We start from the raw sequence: 17,500 nt of genomic DNA, 5'->3' as shown, positions 1-17,500 counted from the left end.
ACTCTTGATTAAATGGTGAACCCGATAGCTCAGTTGGTGGAGCACTCGCTTCGCACACAAAGGGGATTGAGATTGATCCCGGGTGCAGTCGAGATTTTTTTTCTGACCCCCCCCCCCCTGTCTACCCAACAATCATTGGGTAGCTGGCTCTATCAGAGCTGTCTTTCGGAAAGTACCTTGCGATAGACTAGCGAGCGTCCTATCCAAAGGATCGCAAGCAATTGCTATCGTCCCTTTAACGCTATAGAAACCGGAAATAAACTCCGGCTCTGAAGGACTATACTCGTTAACTCACTCAACCCTAACACCGACTATATCCGTAGTTAATCCGGGTTACTTTTACCCCATGCCTATTTATTACACTTTTCTGAGACAAATTATAGACTTAGTATCAAAGTTAATGTTTTTCATTTTTACATGTTAATGAAAGTGGAATAAGACTATCTATGCGCATGCTCATTTTTAATACATTTTTTTCCAATTTTGAAAAGTAGCAAAAATCTCTTGGATTGAGTAAATTAACCCTCTCCTTACCAACTATAGGAAAATCGTCACATTCGTTACGATACAACCAACCTTTTCCTTATTCAAATTTCTCTTTTGTACATCATAAAATTTAAAAGAAAATGAACAGTGTGTTGTAGAGTATGTTTTGCTAAAGAAATTATGTATCGCAAGAATTTTACTGCCATTATGTCTGAGTGATAAGAAATATATTTTTGGCGTTAGTTGGGTGTGAAGTTTTGGGGAAAATCCTGAAAATGGCTGGTAAGGAGAGAGTTGTTTGTTTTGTTTTGTTTTAAGGGTTTTACGGCGCTTGCAACACATTTAGGTTATATGAGCGCCAGTAAAAAGGAAGAAAATGGGATAGTAAAAAGTTATAGAATTACAATTAAAGCACCCAAGAAAAAGAAAGACGTAGGGGAACTAGGAACAAATAGGGATCAGATGTAGATTCCAAGAGCATACCACCAATGTACTTAGTTTGAGATCACCTATAAGTCTCATCCGGACACAAGCACAAAATCCAACAAAGAGGAATACACTCAAATGCTTACATTATAGATTGAAAATAACAATTATAATAATCCATAACAGAGAGATGATTTACAAGGAAAAAAATATCATCTCCCAAAACTATAACTATGCATCTGACTGTTTCCCTCCCAGCCAGGACTCCGACCAGGGCCAGGAAAAAAAAACTAAATAATCTCATTCCAAGACAAAGACAGACAGCATGTTGGAAAACAGATATAAGGGGATAGAAGACACAGTATGTACCCCCTGCCCGCTATGGGAGGTCAGGATCCCCACCCAGTAAGGAGAGGGTTAAAACACGCTGGACACGATAATCGATGAGAGTGAAATGTAACACCGAGGGTGAAGGGTTAAAGATGTCTTACGTTCTTGGGTGGTAGCGTACACAGGGTCGTCGGAGGCTTTCTCGGACACTGTGGACGTTAGAAATAGTGATGGTCAGTAGTGAGTAGTGGTCACTCGTAATAATAAATGGTATTCTTGTCATCATCACAATCATCGTCGTCGTCGTCATCATCATCATCATCGTCAACATCATCATCTTCGTCGTCGTCGTCGTCGTCATCATCATCATCATCATCCTAATCATTATCATCATAATCATCATCATCATCATCATCATCATCATCATCATCATCATCATCATCATCATCATCCTCACCATCATCATCGTCATCACCAGTATTATCATCATCATCATCACCACCATCACCACCACCATCATCAACATCATCATCATCATCATCACCACCATCACCACCATAATCATCATCATCATCATCATCATCACCACACATCATCATCATCATCATCATCATCACCACCATCACCACCATAATCATCATCATCATCACCACACATCATCATCATCATCATCATCATCATCACCATCATCATCATCATCATCATCAACATCATCAATCATTCACCACGAGTCTTCGGACAGATCTTCGTTTCTTCCACATTGTTCGTTCGTCGATCGCTACAGATTGGCAGCGTAACCGTTAACTTGCTAACAAGTAAACATTCCGGTTAGTTGCTAAGTAAACAGATAGACGGGTCCATGAATGAGTCAATGACTTAATATCAATATTGAGCTTTATATAGCGCAATATCCACTAAATGTGCTCAAAGCGCTTTACAAGGGGACCCTGGTCAACAGCAACATTTAACATGTATGACGGGACAAGCCGCCTGTTAGGCGATATTACAATTTTTCGGACAAAGACAACGCTGTTAACGGCCAGGTACTCATTTTACATCTGAGTACGGTGAGAGAAAGTGAGTAAAGAGCCCTTTCCAAGGACTCAACTATGCGCTGAGCGCGAGGCTCGAACCCAGGACCTTCCGATCCGAAAGCGAGTGTCATACCACTAGACCACATAGCCACATGACTTACCCAAGACTGCCGTGACGATGGCGGCTGTGATGGCACATACTAGCAAAAAGATGAGAAAGACGAAAATGAGGACACGAGTCTTCGACCTGCCCTTGCTGCCAGAATCGGAGCTGGACTCGATGGAGTCGGAGCCGTCCTTGAAGTTGTACTGGAATGGAGGGGGGGGGGGGGTACGGAATGGATGATGGTGGTGTTGTTGTGATGATGATGGGGATTATGATGGTGATGATGATGGTGGTGGTGATGATGATGGTGATGATGGTGGTGGTGATGGTGGTGGTAATGATGGTGGTGGTGATGGTGGTGATGATGATGGTGATGATGGTGATGGTAATGATGATGGTGATGATGATGATGACGATGACGATGATGATGATAATAGTATGCGCTTGGCTTAGAAACTCACAACATTGCCACCCGGAAAAATAACGGACCAACACACAAAACTATGTGTAAACTTAAACTTTTATAGTCTGATTAATACAGTTTAGTGAGAGTTACTCACAAACATGGGTGGCAAAAAACAATAACAAAGGCATGAGTGACGTCATCTTCATTCTATCAACAGAAAGAACGAAGTTAATATCACTCATCTTTTTGTTATTGATTTTCGACAGTCTGTAAGTATTCAATTCTCAGTCAATGGGAGAGATCTATAGATAGTTCGAAGATGACGTCACTCAGGACTTTGTTATTTATTTTTTTTTTTGCCATCCGCGTTTATGAGTAATGCTCACTGAACTGTATTAACCTGACTATAAACGTTCATGGATACACACAGTTTTGTGTTGGTCCGTTATACTTCAGGATGGCAATGTTATGAGCTTCTTAGCCTAGCGCATACTATCTTATTTCATGTTTTCGTCCAACCAAGTCATCAATCACGAGATTTGTTGCTGTCCAACGATTGGATACTTCTTAACAAATGTAAACACGCTGCATTGTTTATGAAAGTTGTAAACATACCCATGTGTCAAGCTGAATAAAATAACTAATCGTGATATTAGATATCTTAAAAGTTGTGAACACTTTTCATTAAGTGGGTCACTTTGACCACATTTTGCAAAGTGACCAATGACCTCGAGCACATGGAAAGTTAATATAGATCATGGCCATTCTATCAGACACTAAACGAAGAGATCAACTTCAGAATTAGTAAGGTAAACCAGACATTTGCTTCGCTTACAAAAAAAAAATAGTGAGCAACAGATTGAATTCCAGTATTAAAATCTAGATTATTAAGAGTAATGTCCTAGACGTTTTGTTCTTTTGGTCAATCAGAGTGTTGGGACATCACAGAACGTATCATCCAAAAACGTGAGGTATTCCAAAACAAATGTTTACGGCGAATCTTCAAGATCTTCCTTCTGGCCCAATACAATTTCAAATGAGGATTTGAGAGCCAGAGCGAGGTGGAGTCTCTTGAGAGTCTCATTTAAAAGGAGAAGATGGCAATGGTTGAAGCATGTCTGTGGCAGACCTGATGAAACACTGATAAGGAAGGCTCTGCAATGAGAATATGAGAGCCAGAGCGGAGGTGGAGTCTCTGGAGAGTCTCATTAAAAAGAAGAACATGGAAATGGTTGAAGCATGTATGTAGAAGACCTGATGAAACATTGATAAGGAAGGCTCTGCAATGGACACCACAAGAAAAGAGTTAACGAGGCCGCCCAAAAGGAGACCTGGAGACGTACAGTTGAGAGGGGCCAAAGGTCTGTCTCTGGAAGTGACCCCAAGAATATCTGCTGACAGGACCAGGTAGAGATCTCTTGCATCTCCTGAAGTGCCAGCAGGCCCGGAGAGGATTGAGTGAGTGGGGGAGTGAGACTATCACGTTAAAGATCAAACATAATTCTGTGGGTTGGTATGTTTAATTTTGGCTTGCGGATATTGTGAGTATATTACCTAAACGTAAAGAAGCGCATCGATACTTACGAAACCAGATTGGTAGAGCCTTAAAGGTCCATGTGTGTCCATCATTTCGATGGGGTTTTCAGAGGATGCATATTTTTTGGCGGCCTCACTCGACTCAGCCATAGAATGGTGCCCATTTCCTTCGTAGGCCACGTTGTCATAAAGAGCCGTCATCCTGGGCCACTGAAAAAACAAAACAAAGGACAATGAAAATAAAACATGATAGAAATACGATAAATGATCCTTGTGGCACACCGTCTGTAACTGTTTCGTGACGGGGGAGGAAAAGGGTGTGGAAGAATTGGGGGGGGGGGGGGGGGGGAGGGTGTTGAGTGTTGGTTCTGTGCTGCCAGTGTATTTACAGGATCTAACAATTACAAACTGGGCATGAATAACGAAAACAGAGCCGCCAAGAGCAGATAAATGAAAACGAAACACCCACAATAACACGGGAGATTGTCAACAGCAAAAGAGTAGTCCCTATCGATGTGAAACAAGAAAGTGTAATCTGTGCCTCACTGAAATAATGGAAATACTTTTAAACAGTCATAAGTTAAACATCCTAATCAAAAGATCCGAACTGATGACAATGTGCAGACAATCAAACAAATTCAAATTAATAGCATGAAATAAACGAGTGTCGAATCGGCCGTTTTGAATTGGACGAAATGTGAGCTGATTTTACTCATTCCGTAATGTTCTGAATTGTCAATCTATTGAGCTCTGTCGGAACTACGGGACGTTAATGCATCAATAATATGGATGATGATGATGATGATGATGATAATAATGATAATAATAATTTTAATAATAATAATAATAATAATAATAATAATGATAATAATGATAATAATATATTATTATTAACAATGATAACATTGATATTAATAATAATAATAATAATAATAATAATAACAATAATAATAATAATAATAATAATAATAATAATAATAATAATAATAATAATAATAATAGTAATAATTATAATAAAGATAATGATGGTGATGATGATGATGATGATGATGATGATGATGATGATGATGATGATGATGATGATGATGATGATGATGATGATGATGATATATAATAATAATAATAATAATAAATAATAAATAATAATAATAATAATAATAATAAATAATAATAATAATAATAATAATAATAATATAATAATAATATATATTATTATAACAATAATAACATTGATATTAATAATAATAATAATAATAATAATAATAATAATAATAATAATAATAATAATAAAATAATAATAATAATAATAATAATAATATAATAATAATAATAATAATAATAATAATAATAATAATAATAATAATAATAATAATAATAATAATAATAATAATAATAATAATAATAATAATAATAATAATAATAATAATAATGATAATATAATTATATATATATAATATATATATATATATATATATATATATATGTGTGTGTGTGTGTGTGTGTGCGTGTGTTTGTGTGTTTATATTTTATCGTCCTGATCATTCACGGTGACCCAGTGTAGCCCATGGACTTATAAACGAACTCAAATAATCACCTTCTAACATTCCTCAATGGGGATCAAGCCTGGGATACAACAATACACATACTCCATCATTAATATCCATTCACCTCATTCCTGACATCGAGAGGTCAAACGGTACGCTGCAGGTACAATCTGCTCTGAAAATTGGAGCAGCTTGTTGTCTGCCGTACGTGCAAGAACCCGAAACGGCAGAGCATCTAGTCGAAAGGTGTGTTGTGACGATGCTACCAGGCGGGTTCGCGACGGTGCACGAATGCGGACCGGACTTTGCAGATTGGGTCGATCGTCATAACATAATAGTGTGAACCATAAGAAGCTGCTGCCGTACGTGGCCAAAAACACATTTTTAAATATTTTTATTTTGGCTAGAAAACGTTTATTGATTGATACATTAATTGTGTTTGTGTATGTGTGTGTATGTGTGTGTGTGTGCGTGTGTATGTGTGTGTGTATGTGTGTGTATGTGTGTGTATGTGTGTGTGTGTGAGTGTGTGTGTGTGTGTGACTTGAGTGTGTGGCGGGGTAGGGGGTTGTGGGGATGGTTTAGAGGTAGAAGTTCCCGTTAGATAGATAAATAGATAGATCGATGGATGGATATATATATATATATATATATATATATATATATATATATATATATATATATATATAGATAGATAGATAGATAGATAGATAGATAGATAGATAGATAGATAGTAAAATAAATAGCTGGATAGATAGATAGATAGATAGATAGATAGATAGATAGATAGATAGATAGATAGATAGATAGATAGATAGATAGATAGATAGATAGATAGAGGGATAGATAGATAGAGGGATAGATAGATAGATAGACAGATAGACAAACACTTTACACACACACACACACACACATACACACACCAATATCTATCTACAGCCACTTCCATGCTGATGGATGCTAATCAGTGTGTTAATCAAAACCAACGTAAAAAACGCCTTTTTTTCTATTTTATCAACAACAACAAAACACGTCTACCTGTAAAACTTAACCAGCCTATAACTTTTTAAAGAAATAAAAACCAAATTTAAAAAATCTCAGAGTTCAGACTTCATGACAAATTTACGGTCATAAAAATTGATCGATATTGAAGTAAAAATCTTTTAGCTAATATAATATTTAAAAAAATGTATTTTGTGAGAGTAGAATAAAAATGGTTTGAAGAAGACATGTTGTGAGGAAAATAGACAAAGATGAATTGGGACAGACAAGCAGGGACCAGCTCAGCCGTTTGAGGAAATGGACAAGTCGTCAAAGTGTGAAGGACTGATGCATCACTTAACACAAATATTTTTTAGGGCCGAGTGGTTAAGATATTGCTTTATGACTCGGCCAAGTACTCATTTTACACCTGAAATGGTGAGAGAATGTGAGTAAAGAGTTGTTTTTTTTCCAAGGACTCAACTATGCGCCGAGCGAGGGGCTCGACGAACCCAGGACCTTCAGATCCGAAAGCGAGTGTCATACCACTAGACCACATAGCCGCACGGTAGATAGATATCTAAATTCCTTTGTGGAATGCCTGGGCGATGACGTCTAAAGATGCTGTGCATAAGGGCATATTATTGTTGTTGGTCAAATGGAAAGACATACTCATGCATTTTCCCATTATAGATAGTATGCATTTGGCTTAGAAGCTCACAACATTGCCATCCGGAAGTATAACGGACCAACACACAAAACTGTGTGTATCCATGAACGTTTATAGTCGGGTTAATACAGTTCAGTGAGCATTACTCATAAACACGGATGGCAAAAAACAATAACAAAGACCTGAGTGACGTCATTTTCGAACTATCTATAGCGCAACATCCATTAAACGTGCTCAAAGCGCTTTACAAGGGGTCCCTAGCCAACAGCAACACTCAACATGTAGAACGAGACATGACGCCTGATAGGCGATATTATAATTTTTGTTGGACAGAGACAACGCTGTTAACGGCCAAGTACTCATTTTCCACCTGAAACGGCGAGAGAATGTGAGTAAAGAGTTTTTTCCAAGGACTCAACTATGTACCGAGCGAGGGGGTCGAACCCAGGACCTTCCGATCCGAAAGCGAGTGTCATACCACAAGACCACATAGCCGCACCGTAGATAGATATCTACATTCCTTTGTGGAATGCCGGGACAATGACGTCTAAAGATACCGATAAGGGCATATTATTGTTGTTGGTCAAATGGAAAGACAAACTCATGCATTTTCCCATTATAGATAGTATGCACTTGGCTTAGAAGCTCACAACATTGCCATCCGGAAGTATAAACGGACCAACACACAAAACTTTGTGTAACCATGAATGTTTATAGTCTGGTTAATACAGTTTAGTGAGAATTACTCAAACATGGATGGCCAAAAACAAAAACAAAAAATAAAATAAAATAAAATAACAAAGCCCCGAGTGACGTCAACTTCATTCTATCTATATCACATTCTGCTTTAATCAAGTATGTCAAAGCACTCTGAAACGATTGCACCAGGTTGTAGTCTTTCTAAACTCAGAACCTCGTGAGTTGTACTCAAATAGTTCATTTGTTTCATTGCACTCAAATAGTTCATTTGTTAATATTAACACTCTTGGAATGTTTGTATTGTCCTTGCGCAAGAATATATCATCCGAGTGGAAAAGGGTATTGTGCATAAAATGCCTTACCCAAAGAGAGACTTACAAGGGACAGAGTTTTACGATTGATGCTACCTGTCTAGTATTTTACTACGCTCAACATTGCTTGATATAAAAATGCCAAAAGACAAAAAAAAAAAAAAAAAAAAAAAATTCACGAAGAATGAACGCCACAAAACACGGAAAAGATCTAGATATCAACAAAACCAGTTGTATGCCCTACCTTCGTGTTTTCTTTCCATAAGTACACCGGGGATTTCGGCATTTTGGAAACGCCAATCAGTTTAAAATGCAATTATTATTCCAAATTCATGCAGATCGTTTGAAAAAATTTAATCCTCTTATGAATTTGTTTTCATTTCCACTTCTTAAACTGACAGCAATCCGCCATTATTCCGTAAGAAAAAATGAAAAACACAAACTCTATCTCATGCCATTGGTCACAACACAAATGTTTTACTAGTTAATCATGTCTTATTCTTCAAAATCATAATTTAACTAAAAACGACCAAATATGAAGTTATGATTATTAATATTATTTTTTCTTCATGTCCCTATACCACACATTTGTCATAAATAACACAAAACATGTGTAATTTTTGAGTTAACTCTCTCCTTACCAACCATTTTCAGGATTTTCCCCAAAACTTCACACCAAACTAACACAAAAATAGATATTATATCACTCAAAAACAATAACAGTAAGTTCTAGCTATAAATAATTCCTTTAGCAAAACATGCTCTACAACTCACTGTTCATTTTCTTTAAATTTTATGATGTACAAGAGAAATTTGAATAAGAAAAATGTTGGTTGTATCGTAACGAATGTGACGATTTTCCTATAGTTGGTAAGGAGAGGGTTAAGATTAGTACAAAAATGTAAACAATTTTCGCTCCATGATTTGAAGAAAACTAGAACTAATTATTTCAAGTAAACAAATAAATTTTGATCAGTTTTTAAACAAGATCTAAATTTATGCCCATCGCACATAAAAAGATCTCAACATAATATAATATTATATTAATCCAACATTAATCACTACCACGACACTCAAATCCAAAAAAATAAAATAAAGTGAAAGTAACCACAAGACAGTGCACCAGATGACCGTTAGAACTATGATAACCACATACTACAAATTACAAAGGTGAGATTCTAAGTCCACTGATGCGTAACTAACAACAAATCAGAATGAAGAACAAGAAAGGTAGCAACAAAAAAATAATAATAATAAAAGTCTTATTCTAACACAAAAGAAAAGAAAAAAAAGAAAAGAAAAAATATGAATCCCCTCCCCCCCCCCCCCCCCCCCACCCTCCTCACTAAAAAAATACCATCCATTGACAAATCAGTTTTCCATCATTTTGATCAGAAAGCTTTTAATTGAATATACATTAATAAATTGACCAAAGACTTTTCTAAATGGCTCAAACTCGACACTTAACAGACACTCTACAAAAATCTCATTTTCATGAACAATTTTGATAATTTGCAGGCTCATTTTAATCAATCCATATTTATTTGAAGTAAACGTTTTTTTTTTGTTTTTTTTTTAAAGGTGTTTGGTGAGAGTGAGCGGGACAGCAAAGTAATAACAACATGACATATTCATACGATGGTAAAGACCAAAATCCATGTTTTGGCGCCCCGCCCCAGTTTGCCCCTCCCCGTCTCCGCCACTGATTGTGAATCATACGTTATACAGCCATACTCTGAAAATCACACACACACACACACACACACACATACACACACACACATACACACAAACACACACACACACACACATTTCTAAAAAATATTGGCCAGAAAACTCGTCCTTCAATAAATTATATCACTCGATTGAAATAACCTTCAATTTGTTAAAATATCTCAAACCTGGGACTTCCTAAAGCTTTCCTAAACGTCCCAAGTTTCACAGTTTTTGACATGACGAGGTTCGGTTCGGTTCAGTTTAAAAGATCGATATTTGAAGGACGAGCGAGATTTCTGGCCAAAATCTTAAGAATGTCTTTCTTCAGACTATACGCCCGTCCGTGAACGTGACCGTGAACGTCTTTATGAATGGAATCGTGTCCGTTTTGTCACATGACGGATGGGAGCGATGACTACGACACGTCTTCCTTGTGTTCGGGTCCCACTAAAACGTCCTTCCGTCTGTCAGTCTTGTGTCTTCCTCGGTTATGATCAAATTGTGGTGTGAATGTGTATTTATAGATACGGGAATTCCCGATACAGGTATATTGTGTATACACTCATAATAATATTATAGATGGTATGCGCTTGGCTAAGAAGCTCACAACATTGCCATCCGGAAATATAACGGACCAACACACAGAACTCTGTGTAACCATGAACTTTTATAGTCAGGTTAATACAGATAATGATCACGCCTGTTAGGCGAAATTACAAATTTTTTTCCCGACAGACACAAAGATGTCAACGGCCATGTACTTATTTTACACCTGAGTACGATGAGGCGCCGAGCGAGGATCGAACCCAGGACCTTCCGATCCGAAAGCAAGTGTCATAACATTAGACCACTTAGCCGCGCAAAATCAAGCCCATAAATGCGTTCGGGAATCAGGCCTTCTAACAGTATGTAGACCTAGGCCCATGACACTTAATGTGGGTTATCAGACCTGCAAATATATATATATACGTCGAATGGGTCACAAAATATCAATTTTGAACTTTTTAAAAATGTGTCGAAAATTAAACAACGGTGTAGTAATTATTTATTATTATCATCATCATCATCATCATCATCATCATCATCATTATTATTATTATTATTATTATTATTATTATTATTATTATTATTATTATTATTATCATTATCGTTATTATTATTGTTATTATTATTATTATTATTATTATTATTATTTTATTATTATTATTATTATTATTATTATTATTATTATTATTATTATTATTATTATTTATTATTATTATCATTATCATTATTATCATTATTATTAATGTACGATAATGCTAATTTTAGATGTGGCTTAAAACAGATTAGTTTTTGGCTTAATGAATGAATGGTGAGGCTTTTGAGAATGGCGGGGATCATAAATCGTTTGTCAGTTTGGCCTGGTGATAGGTGGGGATAGAATTGCTGTTGTAAATATTAAAGATGGGTTTAGTAAGGAGAACGGGGAGGGCTTATGGTGGTAGTTGTGGTGATTTAGTCTACAAGATTAAAAACGTCAAATGACTTACAGATAACAAAGAGAGAGAGAGAGAGAGAGAGAGAGGAGAGAGAGAGAGAGGGATAGAAAGAGAGGGAGAGAGAGAAAGTAAGAGAAAATGGGAGAGAGAAGTCAGATTGAGAGAGTACGAGTGAGAGAGAGTGAGTAAGAGAGAGAGAGAATGAGAGAGAGAGAGAGTAAGTAAGAGATAGCGAGAGAGAAAGTAATAGAGACACAGCAAGAGTACGAGAGAGAGAGAGAGAGAGAGTAAGAGAGGAGAGAGAGAGTAAGAGAGGAGAGAGAGAAAAAGAGAGAGAGAGTAAGAGAGGAGAGAGAGAGAGTAAGTAAGTAAGAGATAGCGAGAGAGAAAGTAATAGAGACACAGCAAGAGTACGAGAGAGAGAGAGAGAGAGAGAGTAAGAGAGGAGAGAGAGAGAGTAAGAGAGGAGAGAGAGTGAGAGAGAGAGTAAGAGAGGAGAGAGAGAAAGAGAGGGAGAAAGATAGATAGATAGATAGATAGATAGAGAGAGAGAGAGAGAGAGAGAGAGAGAGAGAGAGAGAGAGAGAGAGAGAGGCACAGTTATTATCATTAAATAGATCGATAGATAGACAGACAGAGATTTCCGTACAACTTTTCCAAAATATGTCGGTTTCCACGGTACTCTCTCTCTCTCTCTCTCTCTCTCTCTCTCTCTCTCTCTCTCTTTCTCTCTCTCTCTCTCTCTATCTATCTATCTACTCTCTCTCTCTCTCTCTCTCTCTCTCTCTCTTCTCTCTCTCTCTATCTAGCTATCTATCTCTCTCTCCCCCCCCCCCACCCTCCCCCATCCATACACGACTGTGACCACTTTTTTTTACAGTAAAAATACCAGCCCATATTTTGCTCTAATCACCTATTAAATTTAGAATCCCGCTGTCCAGTGTTTAAAATCCTTAACATAAATATTTCGGGAAATCAAGACGAATAAATTAAGATCTATGCATTAAGAAGATTAATATTACCTTGTTATTGATATTTATCTTGTCGTTTGTCGAGTCAAATATGGAGCGATTGGGAAATAAAATGAAATGACGAAGAATGAGACGAAAAACCAGTTACTATAAGCAAAAGATATATTAAAAGAATTCAAGAAAATTTTCATTTTTGTTTAAATGTAGAAATAAAATGACAAAGAGAAATGAAAAAATGAATAAAGAAAGAGAGGGAATTTAAGAAAAATTTTTTTTTTTAAACTGTTCCCCACCCCCTCCCCCCACACTCCCCATCCTTCTAATTCAGACAAAAAAGTAGAACAAAACAAAAACAAAATGAAAACAAATAGAACAAAAATTAGAACCTGGGCACAATTAATCAAAACCACGAAAACCATGCGATAGTGTATCGGTAAACGGGCGATAACAATTTCTAGCCACCTTTTGGATAGGACGCCGCTGGTCGAGTGGAAACCTATTTCCAACACATTTAACAGACTCAACTACTACCTCATCACTGCTTCGGGGACAGGAGATTCAGAAAAAAAAGCACGAACCTCCCCATCCCCTTAAAAAAAAACCCAAAGAAAACACCAAAAAAACAACAAACAGAAAAAAAACACAAAAAACAAAATTCGAAAAACAAAACAAAACTAGGAAAAAACAAAACAAAATCCAACTCAACTCCACGGGGATTGAACAGATTCCTTTGGCTGTGGGGAGAGTGAGTGCTCTACCAACGGGGGCTATCGGGAGACAATCTTTCGCTTTGAAAGGGTTAATCGATGACGTAACAACCCCTGACAAGACCAACACTTTAGTGTCATGATTCGAACATGTCCTAACAACAGCCAACACCAACGTCCTTGAATCAGAAATACGCCAGGTGTTTTCCACCGCTACATTATTTATGCCATTTTCACACAAAACACCATTTTCTCATTTTGGCTTATAGGAATGAGATTAGCGGAAGAGTAGCGTCCCTTTTTGGACGTCACCTTACAGAGAGAACGTCAATTTGGTTTTGCGCATGCGTCTCTCTCGTCCTCGCGGAAGCTTTTAAAGAGTTTGGATGGAAACAGAACAAGCGATACACCTTTCGATTTCAAACAACTCACCAAGAAAACAATAAACAAAGGAATGCTGAAAACAAATTGAGCAAATTTAGTGATTATATGAATCAATAGTCGGATGTCACGTCCGCCCAGCAACCAGCAGCTTGGTTCTTAACAAAGAAAATGGGTACTTTTTATTCTTCATGCTGGCTAGAACTTTCTCACTTCTCATGTGATCAGAATGTATATAACTCGAAAAATGATGTCAGGTTTATAAAGTTTTCCTCCTCTGGATACACTTTTAGCTTGTAGGAGAAGTATTTCATAAGGGCGGTGATGGAGATAATGTTTAGAACCAGTTGCTATGCGTCAATACGATGGAAGTGACGTCACGACTATTGAACCCAATTGAAGCGTGTTTCCTTTGGTGGACGAGATATGAATTTGGTGGACGAGATATGAATGAAAAAGGGTTTTGATCCCAAAACGCTCCGTGTTTTCTATCGTTTTTTATCTTTCATTTTTTAAAACTATTTTTTCTTTGTGAAAGCTGTTTTTATGTCGTGGTCAGTTTGTCAACCAACATTCCTGTGTTATAAACGATGTCCAGTTTTGTTGTGGTCAAACCCAATGCGACTGACCAGTGACCGGACCTATGTTATCCCAAGTGACATGTTCTAATACATCACCTTATTATTAAAATAATTATTCATGCGCCGTATATTCTCTTTATTTCGTCCATACATTAAACAACGCAGAAAACATTGCACTAATAATGTTCTAGTATGGGGTTTTGGATGGGGGAGACTTAAAAAAAAAAAGAAAAGTTTCCCCCCTCCCAAACCCCCTACTAGAACATTATAAAAAACAAGAATACTGGGGATGTAGGAGCTTTCGGAAGGCCTCCCATAAAAATAGTCACGGAGTTATTATTTTTTTTTTCTGCTAGGGTTAGTAGTATTTTGAGGCTGTTTCTTTATCTCGAGGATCGTACGGAAGGAAGGCTTCTCAAAAAAGGAGATTAAACTAACACTTGAAAGATTAAAAAAAAAATAAATTAAAAAATTGAATATTTGACTTACCACGGCATAATAGTACTGCATCCTTGATTATTGTTGAAAAAATAAAACCGGTGATTAGTGTGTTAAAAATAACACTACACAAACTCTACTGTGTAAAACACGCTCACACACTGGTATGCATGGTACGGTACTGACCACTGACACAGATCAACAGAGAAATTCTAATTGCCATTTACACGTAGAATGTTTTCAAAATGAGTTTCTACTTTTGACACGTTCATCGTACTTTGATGTACACGTCAGAAAGTCACGAACTGTTGCCATTAATTTGATCACACATTGCGCAAGCAAATAAATAATGTGGCAATAATATATTATTTATTATTGCCAGATACATTTTGATTAGACCGCCAACTTATCATCCATCGTGGCTTGTGCTCTTGAGCACGTTGCCGGTCATCTGTCTCCACGAATCACGATCCTCTGCGGTGCGCATGAAATCTGTGTTGCTTTTAAAGCCACATTTGACCATTCTTAGATTATTGAAATAAGAATGCCAAATAAATCATATTAAAAAAACAAACAACAAAAACAAATAACAACAACAACAACAACAGCAAAAAATGAAGGCATTTGGTGTAAATAATATGCCAAATAATTAAAGTTTTCAGGCGTATTGGCTGTTATATAGATAATATGCGCTTGGCCAAGAAACTCACAACATTGCCACCCGGAAACATAACGAACAAACACACAAAACTATGTGTAACCTTGAAATGTTATAGTCTGGTTAATACAGTTTAGTGAGAATTACTCATGAATATGGTTGGCAAAAAGCAATAACAAAGGCCTGAATAACGTTAGATTCGCCAAACGTGCTTAAATAAAGCGCTTTACAATGACAACACTTAGCCTGTAGGACGAATCATGACGCCTAGTAGGCGATATTATATTATTTTTCCGATAGAGAAATGTTATAGTCTGGTTAATAAAGTTTAGTGAGAATGGGAGCGATCTTTATTCATGTTTCCGTCCAACCGAGTCATCAATCATGTGATTTGTTGCTGTCCAACGATTGGACATTTCTGAACAAATGTAAACACGCTGCTTTGTTTATGAAAGTTGTAAACATACCCGTGTGTCAAGCTGAACAGAATGACCAATCGTAATGTAAGATAGTTCAAAATCTGTTAACACTTTTCACTATGTAGGTCACTTTGAGCACATTTTGGAATGTGACCAATGACCTGGAGCACATGGAAAGTTAATAATAATATATATCATCCCCATTCTTCTTCTTCTTCAAAAAAAAAAAAAAAAAAAAAGAAAAAAAAGTTGAGTTTTTATACATACAATATCCACTAAACGTGCTCAAAGCGCTTTACAAGGGGTCCCTGGCCAACAGCAACACTTATTATAAAGATAGAGATATGACGCCTGCTAGGCGATAATACAATATTTACAATCCCCATTCTTCAACAAACTTCCAGACGTCCACGCAGCAGTAACTTGGATCAAAAGACTCCAAACTGGTAACAACAATAATTGAATCAACCTCCAAAATAGTTCTTGGAATAAATAGACCGAGTCGTGATTTTATTACTTATCGAATGGGAATTCAGCGTGAACGAAAGTGACATAGTATTGGAATGAGACGAATTAAAGACGAACATGGGATGCCCAATGTTTTGACACACTGCGGTATACAGAGTAAACGCATTTGCTACGCAATGGGAGCGATCAATATTCATGTTTTCGTCCAACCCAGTCATCAGTCACGTGATTTGTTGCTGTACAACGATTGGATGCTTCTTAACAAATGTAAACACTCTGCATTGTTTATGAAAATTGTACACATACTCATGTGTCAAGCTGAACAAAATGACTAATCGTGATTCTAGATATTTCAAAAGCTGTGAACACTTTTCACTACATGGGTCATTTTGAGCACACTTTGCAATGTGACCAATGGCCTCGAGCACATGGAAAGGTAATATAGATCGCTCCCATTCAAATAAAACAGTTTGCTTCCTCAACCCTTCATATTACATTACATAACATAACGTGAACCACCGGTTAAATTGGATTCAGACTGCGGCCATCTTGGTTCTAAACAAAGAAAATCATTACTGTTTATTCTTCATGCTGGCTAGAACTTTTCATATGTCATGTGATCAGAATGTGTAAAAGTCAAAACATGATCAAATTTATGTGTTTTTTTTTCACCTCTGGATACGCTTTTATGCTCGCCGGAGAAATATTTCATACGGGCGTTCGCCATTGTTCCGATAGTTTAGAGCCAGTGTTACTAAGTTACCATGCGTCATTAGGAAGGAAGTGACGTTACGACTGTTGAAGAGTATTCCGTTATCTTCATTCTCTCTTACTAACTGACCATTCAAACTCTCTCACCAACTACACACTCTTGTCACGCAACGGACATTCACAAGAGCTTTTTAAAAAAAGAAAAAAAATACAGATATAGTGCAATATCCACTAAATGTGCTCAAAGCGCTGACAAAGGGTCCCTGACCAACAGCAACACGTAACATGTAAAACGAGACATAACGCCTGTTAGGCGATATTACGATTTATTTCCAACAGAGACAACGCTGTTGACGGCCAGGTACTCATGGAATTCACGCGTGGAATTCAAAGAGCGCCACTCCCTGACTATAAATAGATACCTCCCAAAAAGACAAACT

The 17,500-nt window shown here is 37.0% G+C and overlaps 1 protein-coding gene across 7 annotated transcripts in view; it reads right to left on the bottom strand.

Annotated features, from left to right (window-relative positions):
* LOC144980749 (uncharacterized) overlaps positions 1–17,500 on the bottom strand; it is a 105,625-nt gene that overhangs the window by 18,113 nt on the left and 70,012 nt on the right. For all 7 annotated transcript variants that reach the window (XM_078928500.1, XM_078928496.1, XM_078928503.1 and 4 more), the window contains 3 exons: positions 4,373–4,534; positions 2,438–2,585; positions 1,404–1,451 (listed from right to left, as the gene is read on the bottom strand). In XM_078928500.1, coding sequence (XP_078784626.1) covers positions 1,404–1,451; positions 2,438–2,585; positions 4,373–4,534 — 358 coding nt within the window. The remainder of the gene's footprint in view (positions 1–1,403; positions 1,452–2,437; positions 2,586–4,372; positions 4,535–17,500) is intronic.

Source organism: Berghia stephanieae, chromosome 10 (assembly GCF_034508935.2).
Source record: "Berghia stephanieae isolate SIO BIC M18660-M18661 chromosome 10, UCSD_Bste_1.3, whole genome shotgun sequence".
Taxonomy (NCBI): Eukaryota; Metazoa; Mollusca; class Gastropoda; order Nudibranchia; family Aeolidiidae; genus Berghia; species Berghia stephanieae.
Note: the sequence above shows the minus strand (reverse complement) of the source record. Positions and strands in the feature narration are given on the sequence as shown.